This window comes from Rhinolophus hipposideros (genome assembly GCF_964194185.1).
Source record: "Rhinolophus hipposideros genome assembly, chromosome: 13".
NCBI classification, from domain to species: domain Eukaryota; kingdom Metazoa; phylum Chordata; class Mammalia; order Chiroptera; family Rhinolophidae; genus Rhinolophus; species Rhinolophus hipposideros.
In genome coordinates this window covers 61,898,648-61,922,973 of record NC_138059.1, presented here as the reverse complement: position 1 = coordinate 61,922,973, position 24,326 = coordinate 61,898,648, and the positions used below count along the sequence as shown (strand labels likewise).

At 40.5% G+C, this 24,326-nt stretch overlaps 1 protein-coding gene across 8 annotated transcripts in view; it reads right to left on the bottom strand.

The window, feature by feature from the left end:
- Positions 1-24,326, bottom strand: part of ADHFE1 (alcohol dehydrogenase iron containing 1) — a 44,181-nt gene that overhangs the window by 10,674 nt on the left and 9,181 nt on the right. For 4 of the 8 annotated variants that reach the window (XR_013994804.1, XR_013994805.1, XR_013994806.1 and 1 more), the window contains exons 4-13: positions 23,199-23,252; positions 22,857-23,011; positions 22,510-22,706; positions 20,958-21,035; positions 19,315-19,420; positions 16,032-16,184; positions 14,101-14,199; positions 8,161-8,239; positions 7,891-7,987; positions 5,125-5,282 (exon numbers count right to left, since the gene is read on the bottom strand). Coding sequence is in view for 4 of the 8 variants with exons in the window: in XM_081071051.1 (XP_080927177.1) it covers positions 5,125-5,282; positions 7,891-7,987; positions 8,161-8,239; positions 14,101-14,199; positions 16,032-16,184; positions 19,315-19,420; positions 20,958-21,035; positions 22,510-22,706; positions 22,857-23,011; positions 23,199-23,252 (1,176 nt within the window). In the remaining 4 variants the exon portion in view is untranslated. Of the gene's footprint in view, positions 1-5,124; positions 5,283-5,487; positions 5,588-7,890; positions 7,988-8,160; positions 8,240-14,100; positions 14,200-16,031; positions 16,185-19,314; positions 19,421-20,957; positions 21,036-22,509; positions 23,012-23,198; positions 23,253-24,326 lie in introns of all 8 variants that reach the window. The other 4 variants (XR_013994807.1, XM_081071050.1, XM_081071053.1 and 1 more) reach the window with 4 other exon arrangements.

Sequence of the window (24,326 nt, the reverse complement as noted above, 5' to 3'; positions counted from 1 at the left end):
TGTGGTATATATACACAATAGAATACTATTCGGCGTTAAGGAAAGATGATATAGGAGCATTTGTGACAACATGGATGGATCTTGAGAGTATAATGCTAAGTGAAATAAGTCAGACAGAAAAAGCAGAGAACCCTATGATTTCACTGATATGTGGTATATAAACCAAAAACAACAAAAGAACAAGACAAACAAATGAGAAACAAAAACTCACAGACACAGACAATAGTTTAGTGGTTACTAGAGGGTAAGGGGGTGGGGGGTGGGTGATGAGGGTAAGGGGGATCAAATATATGGTGATGGAAGAAGAACTGGCTCTGGGTGGTGAACACACAATGGGATTTATAGATGATGTAATACAGAATTGTACACCTGAAATTATGTAATTTCATTAACAATTGTCACCCAATAAATAAAAAAAAATCTTATACACATAATATAAAAAAAAATACAGTATATCTATGCAATGGAATATCAGTCAGCCATGAAAAGGAATGCAATTCCCAAACATTGAAGACATTATGCTGAGTAGGGATGTCACAATAGGACAAATATTATTGTATGACTCCACTTACATGAAGTACCTACACTAGGCAAATTCACAAAGACAGAAAGTAGAATAGAGGGTACCAGGGGCTAGGGGAAGGGGAGAATGGGGAGATGTCATTTACTATTAAACAATAGAACAGAGCTTCTGTTTGGGATGATTAAAAAGTTCTGGAAATGGATAGTGGTGATGGTTGCACAAGATTATAAATGTGCTTAATGGCATTAACTTGTACATCTAAAAATGGTTAAAATAGTAAATGGTGCTAGGTATATGTTACCACAATTAAAAGAATGAATTATAAAGAAAGAAAGGATGGAGAGACAGATGGGAGAAGGATGGGGACTATGCTGATGAGTGTGGGCGAAGCCGAGGTAGAACTGTTCCTACTAGCCTGCCTTTTAGAAACTTGAAAGACTATTGAAAATCCATAGCAAGGCAGAGACTGCTTGATGGTGACCTATATACATGTTTGTGCCAGGCTGAAGAACTGAAGCTCAGTGTTTGCTATGGCTGAAGATTACTGCCCCATTATTCCATTTATAACGGAGGCTCTTATCTGATGAGCTCAAAGGCCCTTAAAATGATCCTGTCACATTTGGTGAAGTAGTTTAGGACTCAGAAGTCCTTCAGGCCCAGCTGAGCCGAGCTTCTCTTTCACATTTGTAACCCCCAATGATTGGTTAAACGGGGGCAAGGATGTAAAGTTTGCAATATATCCCCATGCATATCATCTATGCCATGTAAAGGTTAAACTCTCAGAATTAAGATGTGTTCTGCAAAGCACTATTATTTATAGACATGGAAGACCAAATGACAACTGATTAACATGGGCACTGAAATAAATCCAGACTACTACTTTTAGCACATTCATAAAATAACAACATTTCAGCTGGCCTGCCTGCCAGGGAGTGGAAGTGCTCATTTTGGTAGACAGCTCTCCTCAGTAATGAAATGTTTTGATTTGAAATGTAAGTGTTTCTTTCCAGAGGTTTCAGAAATCCAGCTTGGGAGATTAATTTATTCCTGCCGGCTCCCCTTGCAGCCTGGCGATGGCGGTTGGAAGCCTCTGTACACAGGGCCGCTATTTGCTGCCGCCAGTAGCAGCTGTAGTGTTTGGTCAAGAATACTGGCCTGGTTGTTCCTTCCAGAGAAAACCAATCCCTCGTTGCTGAACATAAAAGGAGCTTTATCAAATGTCGACTATATGAAATAACCTTTTTGCAGGAACCAGTATACCTCCCCGCCCCTCACTACCTTAAATCCTGTAAATACTAGTAAGTGCAGATTAGTTTGCAGCATGTGAAAAATTCTGAAGTTGCCATAGCATTCCTGTAAAATGTTCACTGCTGCCAAAAGCAAACAAAAAACCTCACAGTAGTTCTTCATTTGCAAGACAAGCTTATTTCTAAGATTGCTTCTGAAGTCCTGTGTATATACCCCTTCCTCTCTTTCCATCTATATCTATATATAGATATAGATATATAGATATAGATAGATATCATCTATATCTATCTATATACCTTTGTCTGTTTGCCATCTATCAATCTATCTATCTATCTATCTATCAGTCAATCAATCAATCTATCTATTTACCGTGTTTCCCCAAAATAAGACCTAGCCGGACAATCAGCTCTAATGTGTCTTTTGGAGCAAAAATTAATTTAAGACGCAGTCTTATTTTATTATAAGACTGAGTCTTTAATATAATATAATATAATATAATATAATATAATATAATATAATATAATATCTCAGTCTTATTTTATTGTAAGACCCAGTCTTATATAATATGAGACTTGGTCTTATATTAATTTTTGCTCCAAAAGACACATTAGAACTGATTGTCTGGCTAGGTCTTACTTTCAGGGAAACAGGGTATCTATCATCTATCTATCTATCTATCTATCTATCTATCTATCTATCTATCTATCTCACGTATATCACATTGACTCAAAAATGGAACTAGTGCTAGTTAATTAAAATTGACTATGTTTCTCCCAATCATGAAAATATGATCAAAGGGAAAAAAAAGGCAGTATACACGTTGGGACTGCTTTAGGAATACAGCTTGAGGAAATACTGGCTTCCTACTTTATAGATATGACTTGCATCTTTTCTGCAACGAAGAAATTAGTTTTATCTAATTTAGGTTGTGCTCCCTGTATTTCCAAGTATGACACGTGCACTGAAGTAGTCAGAATGATATCTAATTAGCTTGCTATGCTAGTGGATGGTCTCAGATGTTAGTTTGGAATAGATTCTGAAAGTGAAAGTCTGAGCACAGCATAATTAAAACAGTAAATAAACACTTGCCAATGCATCCTGATGGCTGGGAGATGCTTTGCCACCAGCAATTAAATGGCCAAGAACATCACAGTTTCATCTGAAAACCATTCCTAGATGTTGACAAACACATATTCCTGAATACTTCCCTGAGCTAAACAAGCAGAACTTTTCAAAGAATCCCTTGCAAAAGGGACACTATCACTGGGACCCTGCTGTAAGAGCCTTGGGCTACATAAAACTCATGATGACCGTTTGGTCTGGTGTCCCTAGGTAGGTTTTCATGGCTCTTTGTCATTGGTTGAGTCCTATTAAATCTAAGGAAAGTTCTCATGAAGTTACCATATTCAGCCATTAAGCTCACCTGGACAGACGATTTAGGAGAGGGCTGCAGGTATGTGTTCATTTAAGATGTTTACTAGCCATGCTAAGTACAATAGAGAATAGATGACCAAAACAGACAGGTTCCTGCCCTCATAGAACTTACAGGTTTGAATAAAACAACTGGGATGGTCATGTCTTTTGACTATTTTGTCCCTTGACTGTGGGTTAGAACGAAGGGTTTGTGAGTTAGTCTAGGGGCTCGGCTACATTTTGAGATTCTTCTTTTTCTCATTCATTTCTATTTTTAGAAGCAACTGAGTCCACTGGGCCTGAGTCTAAATTAGGGAAACTGATGCTGCATGGGCCATGTTTGGTCTGTACATTGGGAAATAAGGGAATTCAATACAAATATTCAGATTGCTGATTTTTCTTGAAAATTGGAAGTTCTCCCAACACTGGGACCTGGATTTCTGCTTGGAGATGATAAATTGTAGCTGAAAAGAGGCTTACCCCATCAGATGGCTCGTGTGATTTCTAGTTCACCAAAGTCCCCACTACCCCCTATTGCTTTAACTGACTGTTCATTGCTGTTATCTACCTGGCTCCTGCAAACATGAATCTGTGAACCTAATCCATACAAATATTATCTTATGTGAGCTGAGGTCTTCAACATTCTAAGCACTTGTTAAGTGGGAAATTGCTTAACTGGAGTGGGGCAAGGGAAAAGCGTTGTTATTCATGGCAAGCAGTATGCTGTGTGAGTAGAATTCCAGCTGTTAACTCTGTTCCAGTGTCAGGAAAAGATCCATGAATACCTTGAGGCAGACACACCTTATCCTCATATCCTCACAGTTTTTTTTTTTTTTTTTTGGTGGGGGGTTACATTTTATTCATTCATTCATTCATTCATTCATTTATTTATTTATTTCCTGGTTTAAATGACCCTTGTCTTTCCCATTTTGGACAGAAGGACCAAGTGAGCGCTCTGGGCCTGGTGGGCATGGTGTGATCCACAAGCTGAGTGCCCATGGCTCGGAATCTCTATTTTATGGTGAATTGCAATGAACACAGTCTTGGCCTATTAGGGTCTGATGCTGTAGCACAGTGGAAGAGAGGCCCAGTGGGGCAGAAACTCTCTTCATGTGAAGTTTGGGAGGGGAAACTCGACATCTATTTCGATTCTACCAAATAAAGGATAACAGCTCAGTTTATACTATTTAGCAACATTTAAATAAATAAGATTCAAAATGACACAGACATGTATACATATAAAATATACACTCTCCCAAATATGCTAAAAAGTGATTTTGTCATGGTGACAACTATACAGTAATACTGTACTGTATATTTGACAGTTGCTGGGAGAGTAGATCTTAAAAGTTTCCATCACAAGAAGAAAAATTATTGTGACTCTGTGAGGTGATGGATGTTAATAATAGACTTATTAATCATTCCACAATATATACAAATATGGAATCATTATGTTGTATACCTGAAATGAATATAATATCAATTATAGCTAAATAAAAAAGGTAATTTTGTAATAGTCTTAAAGGTCATGTCTACTGTTCACAGTAGTAGGAATTTGTAACTCTTTATAGTGAAAAATAATATTAGTGGCCCTTCACAGAGTTTTATAGGGGACTCTTAAAAGAGTAGACATGGAGAAAAGAGAGATTTGCTATACCTCAAGATGAATGCGTTTTTTTGTGTTTTTCTTTGCCTTGAATTTTTATAAGGGCTCCTTTCAGTTACATCATAAGTTTCACACATGCCACAGTTTTATGGAAGAATATAAAGGTGAGGGAGCTGTGGCTCCTTCCCTCTGGGGAAGGGGAGAGCTTATGTCTGGTACAGCAAACCTGTGGACCCCGGGTTTTTATCTCCCCTAACACGCCCCAAATGGAGTACATCTTTCCTGTAGCTTTGTGTTTCCAGAAGGGAGTGAAGAAGATGTGTGTGTCTCTTACCTGGGGCAGCGTTCCTTTCACTAACGCAGGGATATCAGCCTTAGAATAACCAACGGCAGCCAGGCCATCATCAACATCCAAATCGAATAAGAATTTCCGGAGTGCATCTGCCAAAACAGGCCCAGCATCTGCGGTCCTGGCAGTGTGGGTGTGGGCGCCTAGAAGACACAAAGCACTGACTGTAGACAGAGAGGAGGAAGCTGGCCCTGGGTGTCATTCAGTCACAAGGCGGCTGATGTATAGCCTACTGCTGGTTGCCTGACACAGAGGACAAGGGTGCCCCTGTGCCTCACACGGAGGCCGGCCCAGCGGTCAGCCCCATGGGCCAGGCCCGTGCAGAGAGGTCTGCGGGGGGCAGCTCACCTGGTTCTCACATTTCTAATGGGCTGCTCCCCGCTTTGGGGTCGGAAGGAGAGGAACAGAGCCAAGAAAAGAGGCACAGGAAGGAGACCAAGAAGGAAGGCTGGTGTTTGGATGAGAAAGAAGGAACACTTGTAGCAGAAAACACAGCTTACATAGCTTTCAGGGCTTAGAATATGCTGACATCTAGAGGTACACATGTTCAATGTCTTTTCTTACGGCAACATCTTAGGAAAGGAAAACAAACCCTTTGCAAAAATACTGTGTGAGATATGGATGTATGTGAAGTACAAAAACTCCAATGCTAACTGCCAAAAAGGAGGAAACTGACAAAAATGGACTTTGTGTGGCCAGGGAGGGAAGTATTTCCTGTCTATAGCTACAAAAGTTTTTATTTTGGACTCTGTTACCAAAGGGCAAGGCAGGCTCCTCTAAATAAATATTATAGACTTAGGCAGAACCAAGAACAGGAAGACTCAGAAAATGATATTTACTATGTAGATAATAATGATATCATAAAGGGGGAGGAAGGTTCCCAAGGGTTGGAGTCATGTAAGGGTAGAATGTGGACATAATTAATATACACAATCACAGAAATGTCAATCTGGAAGAACCAGGGGGTTTTGCCTTCAGGCAGGGTGTCCGTGAAAGTTCCCAGAGGAAGGGAACTGGTCCGAAACCATTAGCACCCCTGCCCCTCATCTATTCTGGTTGAACATCTTCACAGTCAGGAAGTGAAACACTTTACAGATGGAATGTAATATTAGTTATTATCCAAAATGCCTCATGCTGTCACCCAAGCCCACTTGGTATTGTGCAAAAGGACACTAGAATGTACGGTTCACCGCCATACTAAAGCACGTTATTAAATCCGTTTTAACCTTTCTCTTCCAGGACAGTGAGGACTGTTTCACTAATCCAGGAAAAGGTATAAATAGAACCAGATACAGGGCTGGTCGGGAGAGCAGCTGAATGGAAGGTAAACCTTGCCTGACAAGACCAGCCTATATTACACAGCAGCAGCTAAACTATGGAGTAGGTGGAGAGGCGACACACGATACGAGGTTTATGGGCTTTTTATTTTCCTGGGATGGCTGCCATATAAAAACACCATCAAAACCCCTGCGTTTTCCTATGAAGTGTTTTAGAAAAAAAGAGGGTAGGAAAGAGACTACATTGGTATAAAGCTTAAGAAAATCTAAGATTACATAGGGAAGCAAAATATTTAATGGCTAAGTAGAGAATAATATTAAACACATTTCCTATGCAAGAAGGAAGAATTGGTGGGTTCTACTGGCCTGGGTTTTGTCTAACAGAGGAATCGCTTTCTCAGTATTTTTACTGGTTGCGTGGAAAGTTCTCTAAGATGTCCCCATTTACCATACAGCTAGGTAGTCTATTTGGGCTCCTGCCTATTTACACTGTTTGCATATTTGCAGAGGCATCTGAGTCCCAGGAAATGGCTAAACAACATCCCCAGGCCCAAAGGGAAAATGGATATAAGAACCTTGGTAAAGCTGGCGCCACATTTCCAGCAGAAAGTGCTGGAAAAACCAAGCCCCCAGCACGACTTCTCTACCCTGGACTTCTTTCATGAACACTCCCAGCCCAGAGCCTGGAACTCAGCGAAAGCACAAACGTCAGAGTGTGAGAGAAAAGTTGGGGTGAAGCGGCACCTCGGAAGGATGTCTGTGGTCATTCCTACCTTTATGGAAACAATCTCTCCAACGGCCGGTGCTAGAAGAGCCTAATGAAGTTTTCTTTTTAGCCTTTCCCTTCCTACCCTAAATGCAAGTAGGGGAATAAGATGTTTGGAAAGTTAATCAAACACTCAAGTTTACTTAAAAGAGTTCTCGTCTTAGAAAAATACCAAAATTTTACTCAACACTAAAGCTATCCTGAACATAATTTTATTTGTTGTCAGATTCAAAAGGCACAGTTGGAATCTTATTATAGACATTATTTATTTTACAGAGCAGTAAACAAATTCTTCTTTTGAGATCTTTTTATACAGTTTTTAGTTGTTTAGATTCTCTGTAATTGGGAATTTATTTTTACTTCCTGAGTTAGATTCATTTTATTACCCGTTAAACATAGCAAAAGCCATTTACAACACTGGTAGTCTATAGAGTTTCACGTTCCTTGGGGATGAAACCACTGGACACAGGATTACTCCAAACTGAACATAAGCAATATTTGGTTCCATTTCATTAATAGACGATTTATTAGAAACATAAGATTAGAATTTTAGCGCAAATTGGACTTTGGGCATGTCACTGACATTTTATTAGTAAACTATCTCAAAGCAACGTTTTTAGTATTATCCTTTATGGTTTATCTTCAGAAACAACCCTAGGAAATGCTCCAAACACATGGGGTCACAGATTTATGAGTAATAGTTCCTACCCAATATTTCTGCTGCCTCCAGATGCCGCTCGGGAAACATCTGTGCGGTGAAAGTGAACACGGCTGGGGAGGTGAGCACCACAGAAAGGCCATGAGGCTGCAGACAAACAAAACTTGGTGACCAGTTGGCCAAAGCTGGTCTTCAACCTGCATGTCCTAGATAGTAAATTACTGTATCCCGTACTCCAAGCAAACAAGAATTGACAAATACATTTATGGCAACTGCGAGGAAATATAAGATGTAATTAAATAATTTATTATGATTTTTACCACCAGTGGGTGATCCACATTATAATCCTTTGCTTTATATGTCTTCACTAAGCCTGAAATTGGGTAAGACATTCCATGGCTAGAAAAGAAAGAAAGTCTTTATGTTGACATACAGATACCAGACATTCAAATTAACAACACAAAGATACTCTTATGGGAGAGCCCTTTATAGTCTTTTGACAATCCCGCTATCTCACAAAGTTACACATTCTTTGATATAAGGATATGTCATTAGGCCCTTGGTACTTGGTGTTCTTCATAACAAAACCTCGGGAATGTTCAAATTCAAATGCTCATTAAACATGTCGATGCAGAAGTTGCTCCCCAAACACATTTGGTGAACCTTCTGATCTTGAAGAAATTAAGAATTCACTTTGAAGTTTCTTTAATAAGCTTCAGGGCATGAGTTTTCTGTCCTGCTTTGCAATGCTTTCGTGGCATGCTCCGTGGGAGTTTTATGAGCCGAGATGTGCTGTGTTAGACATGCAAGCTTGACCTGCCAGTGATCTGTCCCACCAATAACTGATACATCCTTTTGAATGTTACAAACTAATGGAGTTGAATCATAAATGATTATTTTAGTCCAAAGGGCTTTCAAGAAAAGGCACCATGTGTTTTCATTTGTGGGGGTTTTCTTTTTGGTTTGTTTTAATGGAAAAACCCTTTATGTCCTCTTGAGTTATTAGTGAACAAATAGGATAATATTATAGTTTAATAGATGACTCAGAAGAGTCATCTTCTGTAAGATTCATACACCTTAATAATATAGTTACAATTAATATATTGAAATAAAATGTTTTATAATAGTAAAGTGGTCTGTAAGTCTATTGATATGGATTATTGGATGAATTTGTGCTTATGCACCAAAAGATTTGAATTTCATAGAAAGTTGAAATATTTTTGTGAACAGTATAATTATCTGTCCAAAAAAAAAGGTGCCCCTTGCCTATCATCTTTTTTGAGGCAGATTGGAAGCTATCAATTCTCTGAGTTGTTGGGTATTTTGGAATTTGTTTTACCTAGCTCAGGTTCCAGAGTATTCAGAATATTATTGCTTTGTGTGCTTTCATGACATGAAAGGGTGCATGTACTGTGTTTCCCCCAAAATAAGACCTAGCTGGACCATTAGCTCTAATGTGTCTTTTGGAGCAAAAATTAACATAAGACCCAGTCTTATATTATATTATATTATATTATATTATATTATATTATATTATATTATATTACATTAAAGATCCTGTCTTATATTAAAGTAAGACCGGGTCTTATATTAATTTTTGCTCCAAAAGATGCATTAGAACTGATGGTCTGGCTAGGTCTTATTTTTGGGGAAACACGGTAACTTTCATAGGTACCTTTCTAACAATATCCAATATTTTAATTCTTAACAGTTGCATGTATTCTTTATAAAATGAAAATAATACATAATCGCTTTTTCTCAAGATAATCATTATAGAATATTTCCTTCTAGTCTTTTTTAAAAATAATTAAAGTTTATTGGGGTGACAATTGTCAGTAAAGTTACAGAGATTTCAGGTGTACAATTCTGTAATACATCATATATTATCATATTGTGTGTTCACCACCCAGAGTCAGTTCTCCTTCCATCACCATATATTTGATCCCCTTAACCCGCATGTACCACCCACTTCCCTCTTCCCCTCTGGTAACCACTAAACTATTGTCTGTGTCTATGAGTTTTTGTTTCTTCATTTGTTTGTCTTGTTCTTTTGTTGTTTTCAGTTTTATATCCCACATATCAGTGAACTCATATGGTTCTAGACTTTTTCTGTCTGACTTATTTTGCTTAGCATAATAATCTCAAGATCCATCCATGTTGTCATAAATGGTACTATTTCATCTTTTCTTATGGCAGAATAGTATTCCATTGTGTATATATGCCACAACTTCTTTATCCAATCATTTATCAAAGGACACTTTGCTTGTTTCCATGTCTTGGCCACTGTAAATAAAGCTGCAATGAACATTGGAGCACGTATATCTTTACGGATAAATCGTTTCAGATTTTTTTGGTAGATACCCAGGAGAGGGATTGCTGGGTCATATGGTAATTCTATTCTTAATTTTTTGAGGAACCTCCACACTGCCTACCATAATGGCTGCACCAGTCTGCATTCCCACCAGCAGTGTATGAGGGTTCCTTTTTCTCCACAGCCTCTCCAACACTTGTTACTATTTGTCTTGTTGATGATAGCCGTTCTGACTGGGGTGAGGTGATATCTCATTGTGGTTTTTATTTGCATTTCTCTGATGATTAGTGATATTGAGCATTTTTTCATATATCTATAGGCCATTTGTATGTCCTCTTTGGAGAAATGTCTATTCAGGTCCTCTGCACATTTTTTAATGAATACAGATGAAAAAATCCTAAACAAAATTCTAGTAAATTGAATGCAACAATGCATTAAAAAGATTATGCATCACGACCAAGTGGGGTTCATCCCAGGGTCATAAGGATAGTTGAATATACGCAAATCCATCAACGTTATACACCACATAAACAAAATAAAGGACAAAAATCATATGATTATATCAATAGATACAGAAAAAGCATTTGACAAGATATAACATCCATTTATGATTAAAACACTTAATAAAATGGGTATACAAGGAAAATACCTTAACATAATAATGGCCATATATGATAAACCCTCAGGTATTATCATAATTAATGGTGAAAAACTGAAGCCCTTTGCTCTACGTTCAGGAACAGGTCCCCTATCACCTCTGCTTTTCAACATAGTATTGGAAGTCCTAGCCAGAACAATCAGGCAAGAGAAAGAAATAAAAGGCATCCAAATTGGGAATGAAGAAGCTAAATTGTCATTTTTTGCAGATGACATTTTGCAGATGACATGATGCTATATACAGAAAACCCTAAAAAAGCCACAAAAAATTATTAGAAACAATAAAGGAATATAGTAAAGTTGCTGGCTACAAAATTTATGTACAAAAGTCCATTGCAGGGGCCGGCCCGGTGGCTCAGGCGGTTAAAGCTCCATTATCCTAACTCCGAAGGCTGCCGGTTCGATTCCCACATGGGCCAGTGGGCTCTCAACCACAAGGTTGCCAGTTCAATTCCTCAAGTCCCACGAGGGATGGTAGGCAGCGTTCCCTGCAACTAAAATTGAACATGGCACCTTGAGCGGAGCTTCCGCTGAGCTCCCGGATGGCTCAGTTGGTTGGAGTGCATTCTCTCAACCACAAGGTTGCCGGTTCGACTCCCGCAAGGGATGGTGGGCTACACCCCCTGCAACTAGCAACTGACAACTGGCCCTGGAGCTGAGCTGCGACCTCCACAACTAAGACTGAAAGGACAACAACTTGAAGCTGAATGGCACCCTCCACAACTAAGATTGAAAGGACAACAACTTGACTTGGAAAAAAGTCCTGGAAGTACACACTGTTCCCCAATAAAGTCCTGTTCCCCTTCTCCAATAAAATCTTTAAAAAAAAAATTTTAAAAAAGTCCATTGCATTCCTATATACTAACAATGAAATCTCAGAAAAAGAAAGAAAAAAACCTCTCTTTTCCAATTGCAACAAAAAGAATAAAATACCTAGTAATAAACTTAACCAAGGATATAAAAGACCAATATACTGAAAACTATAAGATATTTTTAAAATAAATTGAAGAAGACACAAAGAAATGGAAAGACATTCTGTGTTCATGGATTGGAAGAATCAACATAGTTAAAAATGGTCATATTACCCAAAGCAATATACAGATTTAATGCAATCCCCATCAAAATCCCAATGGTATTTTTAAAAGAAATAGAACAAAAAATCATAAGATTTGTTTGGAACCACAAAAGACCCCAAATAGCCAAAGCAATCCAAAGAAAAAAGAACAATGCTGGAGATATCACACTCCCTGACTTTAGCTTGTACTACAGGGCTACCATAATGAAAACAGCATGATATGGCAGAAAAACAGACACATAGACCAATGGAGTATAATTGAAAACCCAGAAATAAAACCACATAAATATGGACAGATAATTTTTGACAAAGAAGCCGAAAATACACAATGGAGAAAAGACAGTCTCTTCAATAAATGGTGCTGGGAGAATTGGAAAGCCACATGCAAAAGAATGAAACTAGACTGCTATCTGTCACTGTGTACCAAAATTAACTCAAAATGGATCAAAGACCTAAACGTAAGACCTGAAACAATAAAATGCATAGAAGAAAATATAGGTACTAAACTTATGGACCTTGGGTTCAAAGACGATTTTATGAATTTGACCTCAAAGGCAAGGGAAATAAAAGCTAAAATAAATGAATGGGATTATATCAAATCAAAAAGCTTCTGCACAGCCAAAGAAACCATAGGCAAAATAAACAGGCAACTAACTGAATGGGAGAAGATTTTTGCAAACAACACCTCCAATAAAGGGCTAATATCCAAAATACATAAGGAACTCATACAACTCAACAACAAAAAACCAAACAATGCTTCTAGTCTTGTGCATATCTTTAATTTATGATCATATTGTGTATTCAGTTTTAAACATTGCTTTTGTTACTTAACAGTCTTTGTAAACATTTTCCCATATAATTTTATATTCTTCTAAAACATTATTTTTAATAGCCTTATTTTGTTCTTTGAGTACTGCACTTTAACCATTCAAAACCTGTCGGAAATTTAGGTTGTTTCCAAATTTTTCAATTATAAATAACATTTAGGCGAATATCCTTATGTGGAAATTCTGTGATCATATCATGATTACTTTCTTAGGCTATATTCTTAGAAGTAAAATTAGTGAGTCAAAAAATATAAATATTTTTCAAGCTCTGGGGAGACTTTGCTCACCTGCTTTTTAGAAAGGTCGTGACTGACAATCTATGTTCCTCTCAGCATTAGAGTTTGGGGATGACCGTTTCATTTTACTCTCCCTAGCAAAGACCTATTCTTAATTTTCAGTGTTCACAGAGAACACTGAGGCAAATACAAATAAAGTTCTGTTCAAAACAATGAATTCTGGGCTATTAATAAAGATTCTGATCTCTCTTTTTGTGAGAGATTAGGAGAAAAAAATTATGTATTTGAGGTTTGAAAAATCCACAACACATGGCAAGGATGTGGAGAAATCAGAACCCACATCCACTGTTGGTAGGAATGCAAAATGGTGCGGCTGCTGTGAAAAACAGTCTGGAAGGTCCTCAAAATGTAAACATAGGATTACCAGCAATTCCACTCCTAGGTATATAATCAATAGAAATGAAAACACACATCCACACAAAAACTTGTACACTCATGTTCATAGCAGCATTATTCATAAGAGCCAAAAAGTAGAAACAACTCAAATGTCCACCAACTGATGAATGGAGAAATAAAAGTGGTCTATCCATATAATGGAATGTTATTTGGTAATAAAATGGAATGAAGTACTGTATATGCATGAATGAACCATGGAAAGACTATGCTAAGTTAAAGAAACCAGACTCAAAAGACCACATGTTATATGATTCTATTCATATGAAATGTCCAGAATAGGCAAATCTATAGAGACAGAAAGTAGATTAATAGTTGCCTGAAGGCATAGGAGGATTGGCAGGTAACAGCTAAGGGGTATAGGATTTCTTTTTTGGGTGATAACATGCCCTAAAATTGATTATGGTAACAGTAACTCAGTGAATATGCTAAAAAACACTGAATTACATATTTTAAATGGGTGAATTATATAGTGTGTCAATTATATCTTGATAAAACTGTTACCAAAAAAAACCCCAAAACCCAAAAATCTTTGACCTAACACACTACATTTGAATTAAGAAAATATTCCGTGACCCTAAATTAAATTTTTTCTTTCTATAGCATATTTAAATCTTATCACCTGTCCTAAATTCTAAATATTTAAAAAAATTTAAACGCAATTATCTTAGGTGAAGAAATAAAATCTCAGATTTGCTCACCACAGATGAACACCAGCATTTCCAAAGCCAATGCCAGCAAAAGCACTTGCCAAGTGCATATAGGACCTTGCTTCAATATCGTCAGGATTTCTGACGGCCCTGTGGATGACATAAATACCTAACAATAACACACTGACATTGGCATTTCCTACTGAATAAAGAGCTGCCTTAGGGAACGATCGGGAAAATAAGAAATGCTACTTGGTAGGAAGAAAAATTAGGCAAATTATTCAAATGACATCTTGTCTTCTCAAGAAAAACTGAAGGTAAGCAATATTTTCTCATCAATGGTTTCAGAAAAGGCATAATAAATATATGTCAGGCTGCTCATGTGATAAAAGCGCCAGGGGAAGCAAAGCACTGACCCTTGGATTGTGAGAGCTGCTCTAGCAAAGTGCCCTGGGACTCATTCTTCTTCTTCATTTGTCAGTAACCTTGACTGCAGCTGTGAATGGACTTAGAGTAAACACATACTCAAATGCACAGGGCCCAGACTGGTTCCCAGGAGTGAGTCCCTGTCGCCTGGGGCTACCTGCAGGATACATGCAGCCCGCCCATCGTTCTTGCTGTGACACTGCCCCAAATAGGACCCACTGGAGGCCTCTCGTTATCTGTGGAAACTGCACATGTTATTTTAATATTTATTATTGTGGAAGTGGGATGTTATTGTAGGACGGGCTTTGCTTGCTCTCTGTGTCCCCAGTGCCACTTTGGAAAAACACATTCTCAAAGGTCCCTTTCAGATGCAGCTCAGCCTTCCTGCACACAGAGCTTGGAAACCCTGCCCTGGGGAGGAAGCGTAAGACTGCCAGGCGGACCAGTTCTCGCTTGCTCTTTCACCATTTTGCCTGGAGTAAGGAAGCATTCCTGCTATGAAATAAGAGTGCCACGGCCTTTCCCCCTTTCTTTGGAATAGTTAGGCGTCTGTGTCTCCTTTCCAAAACCCAATGTTTGTTCCGTATTTCCTGATAAACAAGACGAAAGAGTAGATGATGGAGCTTCAGCCTCTCCTGTGTCCATTTTACCCCCTCACCTCCCACTGCTGCTCTGCTAAGGCTTCTGTTCCTCTCAAACACACTGGCTGACCGTTATCTGTACCCGCTTCTACCCAGTCAAATGCTTCCACGCTTTCCGGTGGTCCCCGTGAGCCTGAAACAGTTCCATGTCGTTTCCTGCCGGCTCTACTACAAATGCAGCCCAAGTCCCTTCTCCAGTGCAGCTTCCAGCTCAAGGCCAGAGGAGGCTCTATGCTCACATTCACGCCTAACCCACCGTGCTCTTGCCCTCCTTACGCATAAGTGCAAAAGTGAGTCCGACTTTGCATGTCTTCCTGTCTCAGGGATCAGCTTTCCTCTCTAAGTATCCCTCTGCTGTCTCAGAGCCTAGTATGGCCGTGTCATTCACAAATCTCTCGTAACCATTTAGGAAGCCTTCTAGCGCTCCCGGGACAGACAACTCCACATGTTTAATTCTTACACTTAGCTCATGTGAGCGTGCTCACTGGTGGACTCCGTGTGCCTTTCACACGGCCAGGATGGGGATGGGCGCAGCCGACATCTGCCTCTGTGGTTCTCTAGTCTGCCCTTGGTAGCTAGGTCTCAAGGACGTCTTTCCTCTGCTTAGCTTTGGTTCTGAGGATTTCATGACTGATCCTTCTACCTGCGTCCTTCGTCAGTTAGGGACTCCTATTTTGTACCCTCACAGCCTTTTGCCTTTTCAGACCAAAGGGTCCAGTTTTCCTTTGTCCTCTCGTGGCTCCCTCCCCATCTCTTTCATCCTTCCAGAAGCTTGCTGGTGCTTCTCTATGTCCACTGGCTAACCTTTTGGTGACGAGACTTGCTCAGGACATCTCTGGATCTGGCACAGCACATTTTATGCGAGGGTGGCATGTGCTCTTTCTGTTCTCGTCCTAGCCCCTCGAGGTGACATACCTCTTCAGATACTTAGCGACGATCCGCAGGGCCTGGACCGCCCAGATGTCGCTGATCGGGTTGCTGCCCTGGTAGGCGGGCCGGGAGATGGGGTTTGAAGGGCACGGGCTCCGCATGTGGTAGGGAAGGGCCGTGTAGGACTCCAGAGCATGGCTAACGAGAAGTATTTCAAAGACACAGGTTGAAAATAGTGTTTTGACCAATCTGTATAAGATTACATATGGCAAATAAATCTTTATGATGTTAAATTTTTTTAACATTTAAGTCATGAAGCAAAGCACTGACTCTAAACAAACGATTTCCTTCTAAAGTATACTTACCATTTTATACCTCGCATTGATCAAATACCATCTTACCCAAGGAGTTCATTTATTACACCAGCCTATTAAGAGCGTGATGCAGTGTGTGAGAACACGAAACCTGGGGTCATCTGCCCAGGTGTAAATTCTGGCACCAAATCTTCCTGCTGCGGGCCTGCGGGGAGTCACCACCCTCCCTGTGATTCTAAGACAGGAATAAATAATAGTCCATCTTCACGGTGCAACTGTGAAAATTGAGTTGACACATGTAAAGGACTTAGCATATTGGACCAGCACATTATAAAACTTATCATTCACCATTATTATTAAATCTTGGCCTGAAAGAAACTCCAATTCTTTTTCCTTATGTGACCTAAATTCAGGGTTGACTATTTCAGGACCCAAGCTTCAGAGTGTCTTCCACCTGCTGGCTTGCCACCAAGTCTAGGTAATCAAGTGCTGAAGATAAGAGTAAGCATAACCATCTAGATCAATAATGCATTGGGAACACAGTATAAGATGAACTATTTTTTGCACGAATTAGAATTTTCAGTCTTCAATTGGAGAATTTACTCTCTTCTACATCTGAGAAGCAGCTAACATTGGTTGAACAAAGCATTAGAACTGAACCAAAAAATCAGTTGGTCAACAGAAGCTATGGCTTTGTGGTTCTGAAGAGAGAATCTGTGGGTAACGTAAGAATGAGGTGTCCACGTGGCCAGGATGGGGTGGCACTGAGTCTGCTGAGGTCCAGTCCAACCTCTGCTCTGCATGCATCTCAATTCTGGGCCCGGGAGCAGCTCTGTCTCTCAGCGGCACACTCACCGAATGGCACTCACAGAAACGACATGTAAAACCTAGAAGTCCGATGATTGATTTGCAACAAGAAACATCACGGTGGAGGGGGACAGACGCTTGAGTCTTCCAGATGCCACCTTTTCTCCCTGCTGGCAAGTCCTATGGATGCTAATTTATGACCAGAAGGCCCATGGAGTCCTAACCAGGGGGATTGCCTCTAAGGTTGAGTGGATATGTGTGTTCACCTTCAGAACAGGCCACTGGGTCACAGGGGCAGATTCTTCAGGCCAGGTATTCTCTCCCTTGGACAATATTTGGAAGGGCAACTATCACCATTCTTCCTTCTGAGCCCACTCCCCCATCTGATTGGCAGTGAAGACTTTGGGCCTGTGAATCATTCACTTAAAGGTGACTGCTTTCATCCATTATATATTTATTATGCAGGTTTCAGTTAGGGAGGGTAATCTTATTTCCCTCATTTCCAAGTTGTTAGGGGAGAAATCTTCAAAGTACTGATAACAATGACCAGGATGGAGTTGAACACAATTTTTTCCAGTTTCTTGAAGGCAGCGCGATGTATTGAGTAAAGCAGACTATGAACTTGGGTCGACCTGGACGTGAATGCTAACTCTGCCACTTCCTGCTTGTATGAAATTCATTCAACAGGTATTAATTGAATACCTATCATGTGACCGCCACTGGGTCAAGGGGCAAGGATGGATAAGAAAGATGGTCCTGTCCTCACCAAGCTCACAGCGCACTGAGGGAGAGACGCATGTGAAGAGAAGGGTGTCTCAGAAGCAATGTATAGGTCCCTCTAAGGGGAAGAGCAAAGGATAGAGTGGTCAGTTGTGCTTGAGGAGAGGGAAGAGGAGGGTCAGCAAAGACTCCATCAGAGAGAGAATGCTCCAGTGGACATGAAAGATGAGTTACCCAAGCAGATAAAGAACTGAGCTTTGGGGACATTCCAGGGCCAAAGGAATGTGGCCTTTGGACAGTAGGCATGGAAAGCCATGGAAAGACCTATAAGGTAGAGTTATGTGTGTGTCTGTGTGTCTGTGTAGTGGCCATATTGCATTCTGAAAGCTTGGTGAGGCCAGTGAGGAGGACAGACGGAAGGACTATGGGATGGCAGCAGGGAGATTGATGAGCAAACGACTATAACACTCAGGGCAAGAGCTGGGGCGGGCCTGAACCAAGGCGGAGCAATGAGGCCCGAGAAGGAACACATACGAGAGAGATTGAGCAAGACTAGAGGAAGAACCTCCTGGCTGGTGTGGGCATGAGAGAAAGGAGACATTCACACTGAGTCTTACACTAAGTTAAGGGACTCAGGAGGAGAAGCTGTGAGGTGTGTGTGTGTGGGGGGAAGGGGGTGGAATTAAGAGAATGATCAGATTTCATCAAATTTAAGATGCCATGCATTATAAGATGTACTATTTAAAAAACAAAAGTACCACTGGAAGAAAGAACACTGTACCACCATGCCACAGATTTTAAGATATGTTCTGATTTTAGAGATGTTAGAATGTGAAAAAATATGCATGTACAGATGGGTGAAAGAGGGCAGTTTGGGACATCCTGAATGTGAAGTGCCGTGGGACCTCCGGGAGTGAGGCCACTGGGATGAATGGCCTTGAGCTCAGAAGCGAAGTCTGTGGTAGAAACGCTGATTAGGAAGCCAGGAGCGCATGGCAGCTGAAGGCAGCATGCGTTATGACTTGCACAAGTTACTAAGCATCTTGAAGCGAGTTCTCTTTTTCGCCTGGCACAGAGCTGTGGATGATGCATGTAACGTGCTGACATGGTGAGCACAGTTCAGCTCACAGAACGTCAGCTCCCTTTCCTGTCCTCTCGCGTGTTTTGGCAGCCCTGGGCATTCTCTGGTTAGCGTGGCCATAGAGACAGGCCAGCTCCAACTGCTCCCTGTGCTACGTCCCTGTGGCTGCAGCCGTGGCTGGGGTGGTCCATCCCGAACAGCAGGTTTGGGGCTCACCCACGGCCTCACTGACTTACCCATCTTTACAGCTTCAATAGTTTCATCTAGGCAAGGGGATAATGACAGCCAAAACTGGGGCTGCTGTGGAGTACTAATCCATGAATGCCTAGAAAGTAATTTCAGCAAGAAAATACTATCCATAGACCCAGGTACTGACAAAGCCCCTCCAGGCGGCACCTGTACCTACCAAAGCACATCGAAGCCACTGTTGGCGACCACCCGGGCAGGCATATGCAGGGTGTGCAGAGGGTCAATCAGTCCCAGCGTGGGTTTGATGGCTCGGGAAGCAATGCCTAAGACAGGGATTTTCAATAGAGGTTATAGATAATGGGTTCCATTTAAAAACATTAAATAACTTTAGGATAAGAAATTATCCTAAAAATAAAAAATATGAGACAAGATTCATTCTCCTGTACACAGTGGCAAGGAACAGTGGAAAGGGATTGCGAATCAGAAACCTGGCTTTTTCAGTGGAGCTGAAGTTCTTTCAGGTTCGAAAGAGCCAAGTGTGAGCATGTCTTCCCAAGTCCAGGTTGAGTGACGTCATTGGCTCTGATGGGAGTATTTACACCACACAAATTGGCAAAGACTACAAATCAGGGCTTATTTACTTATTAAATTCCAGAGAACTGGTTTACTAGCATGCCACTGGTTCGGTTCCTTGCTCTGCAACTTACTGTGTGTCTTTGGGTAAGTCACTTAGCCTCTCTGGGTTCTCTATGAGATGAGACTATACCATCACAGGACCTCCATTCCTCACAGAACTGTTTAAGGATCACATTAGATGACATGAAAAATTCTTTTAAAAAAACAAACACAAAACTGTAGGGGTGGCCGGATGGCTCAGTTGGTTAGACTGTGAGCTCTTAACAACAAGGTTGCAGGTTCAATTCCCACATGGGATGGTGGGCTGTGCCCCCTGCAACTAAAAATTGAAAACAGCAACTGGACTTGGAGCTGAGCTGCGCCCTCCACAACTAGATTGAAGGACAACAACCTGGGGCTGACAGGCCCTGGAGAAACACACTGTTCCCCAATATTCCCCAATAATAAAAAAAAAAGGATGCATTTTAAAAATCAACAACAACTTAAGGTAGAATTTAAGTGTTGGTAACTATTATTATCTTAACAATCTCAAAGGATAATGTAATTTAATTTTAAAAAGAGAAATTACTATAATGGGTGGTTGAACGTCAATTTATTCTGCTACAAAGGCCTAGAAGAAGAATATTGAGCTAGACTCAAGGAGAGGGACATTTCTGCCACCTTTGTTGAGAGTCAGAGAGGAAGATAGGATAAAAATGACAAAGAGGATGGAAAGCAGAACAGTTGTTACTCAGGAATGGGGCTGGAGGAATTGACTAGGAAAGAGCAGGAGGGAACGTTCTGGAATGATGGGGACATTTTATGTCTTGATTGGGGTGGTGGTTACATGGATGTCTATGTTTGTCAAACTCCATCAAACCAGACTCTTAAGATGGAGGCATTTTATTATATAATATTATGTCTCAATGACGTTGATTTAAAATATAACAAAAATGTCCAAGAAAGGAAGGACCATTTGTCATTGACATTCAAGTCACTAACTTGGGCAGAAAAATGGCGAATCGAGATTCATGGCATTTCAATATCCTTTTGTAGGTAATTCTCAAAAAGAAGTTCATTAGATTGTTTCATACTTTTATATATACTTGAAAAAAGAAAGAAAATGTACATACATATGCATTTAACTCCCTAATTCCTTGACTGTTAAATATTAGGATTAAAGAAAAGGGGGTGGGGTTAAAAGGTAAGAGACTTTTTTTAAAAGTTAAAGGGCAAAATTCTTACCAATTTTTACTTTCAAGTGTTCATAGTCAAAAATGGCAACTCCAGTAGTTTCACTTCCAGTTCCTGAAGTAGTTGGGACTTGAACAAAATAATGTTAATTTTAATACAACATCTAAATAAAGGTCGGTGGAGATACTTAGGAAATAAGGAGCAAAGTTAGAGAAGGAAGCTTTACAGCCCCCACTGCTTGTCTGATGTCTATTAATATGTATGTATGTTTCACCATCTATGTCTGCGTCTGCATTAACATGTATGTATAACAGCATGGTGCTTGTGTTGGCATTAACATGCATGTTTAACACATATGATGTCCATGTCTGCATTAAATGCATGCATGTGTAACATGCATGTGCGTTTTGATGTGTATGTGATGCCTGTACCTGTGTTCACATGTGTGTATGATGTCCATGACTGTATTAACACATATGTAACATGTACGTGTGATGTCTGTTTCTGTAGTAACAGTGAGGAGCTCTGGGAACCTCGGGCTCCTGGGTGCCAGAGCTTAAGCAGCTGCAGTTGGGGATCCCAACGCAGGCCATCTTCAGGAAGAAAACTCCTGTTTGCCTCTCTAAAGACGTCTTCATGCCCTCTTGGCAGCAAGCACAGTAATGCTCTGCCTTCGCTGGGCTCGTGGTTTGGTAGTTCTGTCAAGTTTCTAGACTTGACTAATCAGCCTGTGAGTGCTGCTGCCACTGTCTCCCCAGAGGGTTTCACTCGTCAGACATCAATTATGCTGCCCCTTGCTGACTGCTCATTCACACCACAGCAGTTCATCGGCCATCAACTCACCTGTATCCCATCACAAGGCCCATTCACAATGGGGACAGAAGAGGGGGAGAAGAGAGACGACAAGGCATTAAACTGATACTTGCCAGTTACAAGTTAGCGCATTTTAGGCATAAAACTTTAAATAGTAATAAGCTAACAGCCATAAAATGAGAAGGAAGAAAATACAGAAAGATCCCAAGGTCTGTGTGAAACACACAAGCTATTCTGATTTGGATTTGCACGGCTGTGCCCCTCCTAGCAGCCACAGAGCAGATGTCACCCAGAGCCATGCAGCCGTGCTGGCCACATGTCCCAGGGAAGACATGAAGCCTCAGGTCAGCTGAGGGGCCACTATGTGGAAGAAAGGGTTGAGTCAACACCAGAAAAATAATAGTGAATGTTCCCTTTAAACTCCACAGCGGCTGGGAACATGGGACAAAACAGGGTGGGGTTTAGAAGAAACACCTGCTGAAACTGGTAGAGGGATCTATTAAGTAAATAATGACCATCCCCCTTCCTTCAAATAGTGATTTCATAGCTTTAGTCTGCAAACTTTCCTACCACTGACCCAACTGTCCCGATCTGTGCAATAATGAAGATCGGAATTTTAACATAAGTGAATTGCTATCTGTTTTGCTCTCCCAACGAGGTACTACACTGAAATGAAGAGATCAGAAAGCTTTGGAAACATCTAACCTAAAATTCCTGGCTTGCATCTTTCCTAAGGCCTTTTGCCAACTGCGAAAGAAAACAAATAAACAAACAAACAAACAGTCTTTACCTGCAATCAGAGGCTTAAGAGGCACAGACACAGGCTTCCCTTTCCCAATGGGGGCACTGACATAATCTAGGATATCAGAGTGAGGGCTGGACGCATACAGGTTAGCGGCTTTACAGGTGTCCATGGTGGAGCCGCCACCCACGGCAACGTAGGCGTCAAAAGCTCCCTTTTTGGCAAACTCAATAGCTTCCATGAAGCTTAGAGAAGGGAAAATAAAAGCCATGATGTCATACTTTTCAGAAATACATTGCCATGCCATTAAGTAAGGCTTCTTGGGACAAGTTTTATGCAAACAGTGACAATGTGTTGGCTTCCACATAAAGTAAATAACAACAATAAAAAAATACCTTTTATCGGTTGGTTCCACCCTTACATTATCATAAACCTTAAAGTTTATGCCATTCTTCATTAGGGAATCCATAACTATTTGTACAGGAGGAAGCTGGGAAAGGTTCTTGTCTGTCATCAAACAAACATTTTTAGCACCCATGTTTTGTAGGTCCTACAGTAACGAAAATAATTTATAAGTTAGGTTTGATCGCACTAGAAACGTAATAGACACTTCTGGTAAGCTTAACATTGAACATTGAAAAAAACAACAACAACAAAGGACTCAACTGTTGTCAATTTGCTCTTTTCAAAAAGATATATAACCTCTACAGTAGACTCTAGAAAACTTAAATACTTGCCATTCCTACTTCCTTTGTAACTCCTGCTCCATATCTAATATTTGAAACAGCCATCTGAAAAAAAAAAAAGGTATTCGTGATGGGTGTATTAGAGATTTGACCATTTTATTTCTAACAGCCTGAAATCGTTCCTTTAGAGCAGGGGGGTCAAAACTGTGGCCAGCGGGCTAACTGCTGCCGCAATCCATTGTTAATTGGCTTGCAGCAAATTCCAAAAATATATTTAGTTTACTTAAATAAACCAGGTGAGGCAATACGTACTTCACCTCGAGTGAGTGGCCCAGCTGTTTGTGTATTGTACCGCATATGGCCCTTGGTAAAAAACGTTGAAAAAAGTTTGGACACCCCTGCTTTAGAGAATAAAGTATTTATTCAATAGCATGGCCTTCCAGGTCATCCTTATCTGGCCTCAGACTCATCACACTTCTTTAAGCAAACCTTGATTCTAGTCACTTTGGAATTATTTACCTTTTTCCAAACTCATCATAAACTCTCAATCGTTCCCTCAGCTTGAAATGCCTCCATATCTAAGTTACCTCTCAAATTTCTTATTTTCCAATTTAAATGTTGTTGATTCCTCGTGTATTTTTCACTCCCTTCATTCACTCATCCAACCATTCATCTATCCAACTACTGTTGCATGCATGTACCCATCCGTCCATCCATCCTCCTACCCACCCAAAACTACTGCTATGTTCCAGGCACTGTGGTAGGCTCTGGTAATACAACTACTAACAGGAGGAACATGGCTTCATAAAGTTTACAGCTGAGAGAAGAGCTTTCATATTGATGGATGATGGGTCACTTTTGTCTCAAAGACGTTTGTTTGATCCACATTATGTTTAGATTTTTTTTTTGAATTGGCTAATAACTCTTAAAAGTCAGGATTAAAAAAAATCCAATGTGACTATGTCTCTTAAATAACTGGGCTACATCAAGCCTGCATTCCTGGGGGTAGCAATCACCGGGGGCTGACTGGAGGCCGCACCTTTCAGATGGGCCTGGGCTCTCAGTGAACTCAGCACCATTCTCACCCAGCTTGCTCAGGGGCAAGTTGATTGTTAGGCCCCCTGTGACATGTACTTTATGATTCCTGAAATAGGAAGAGGCCGGGATTTAAACAAACAA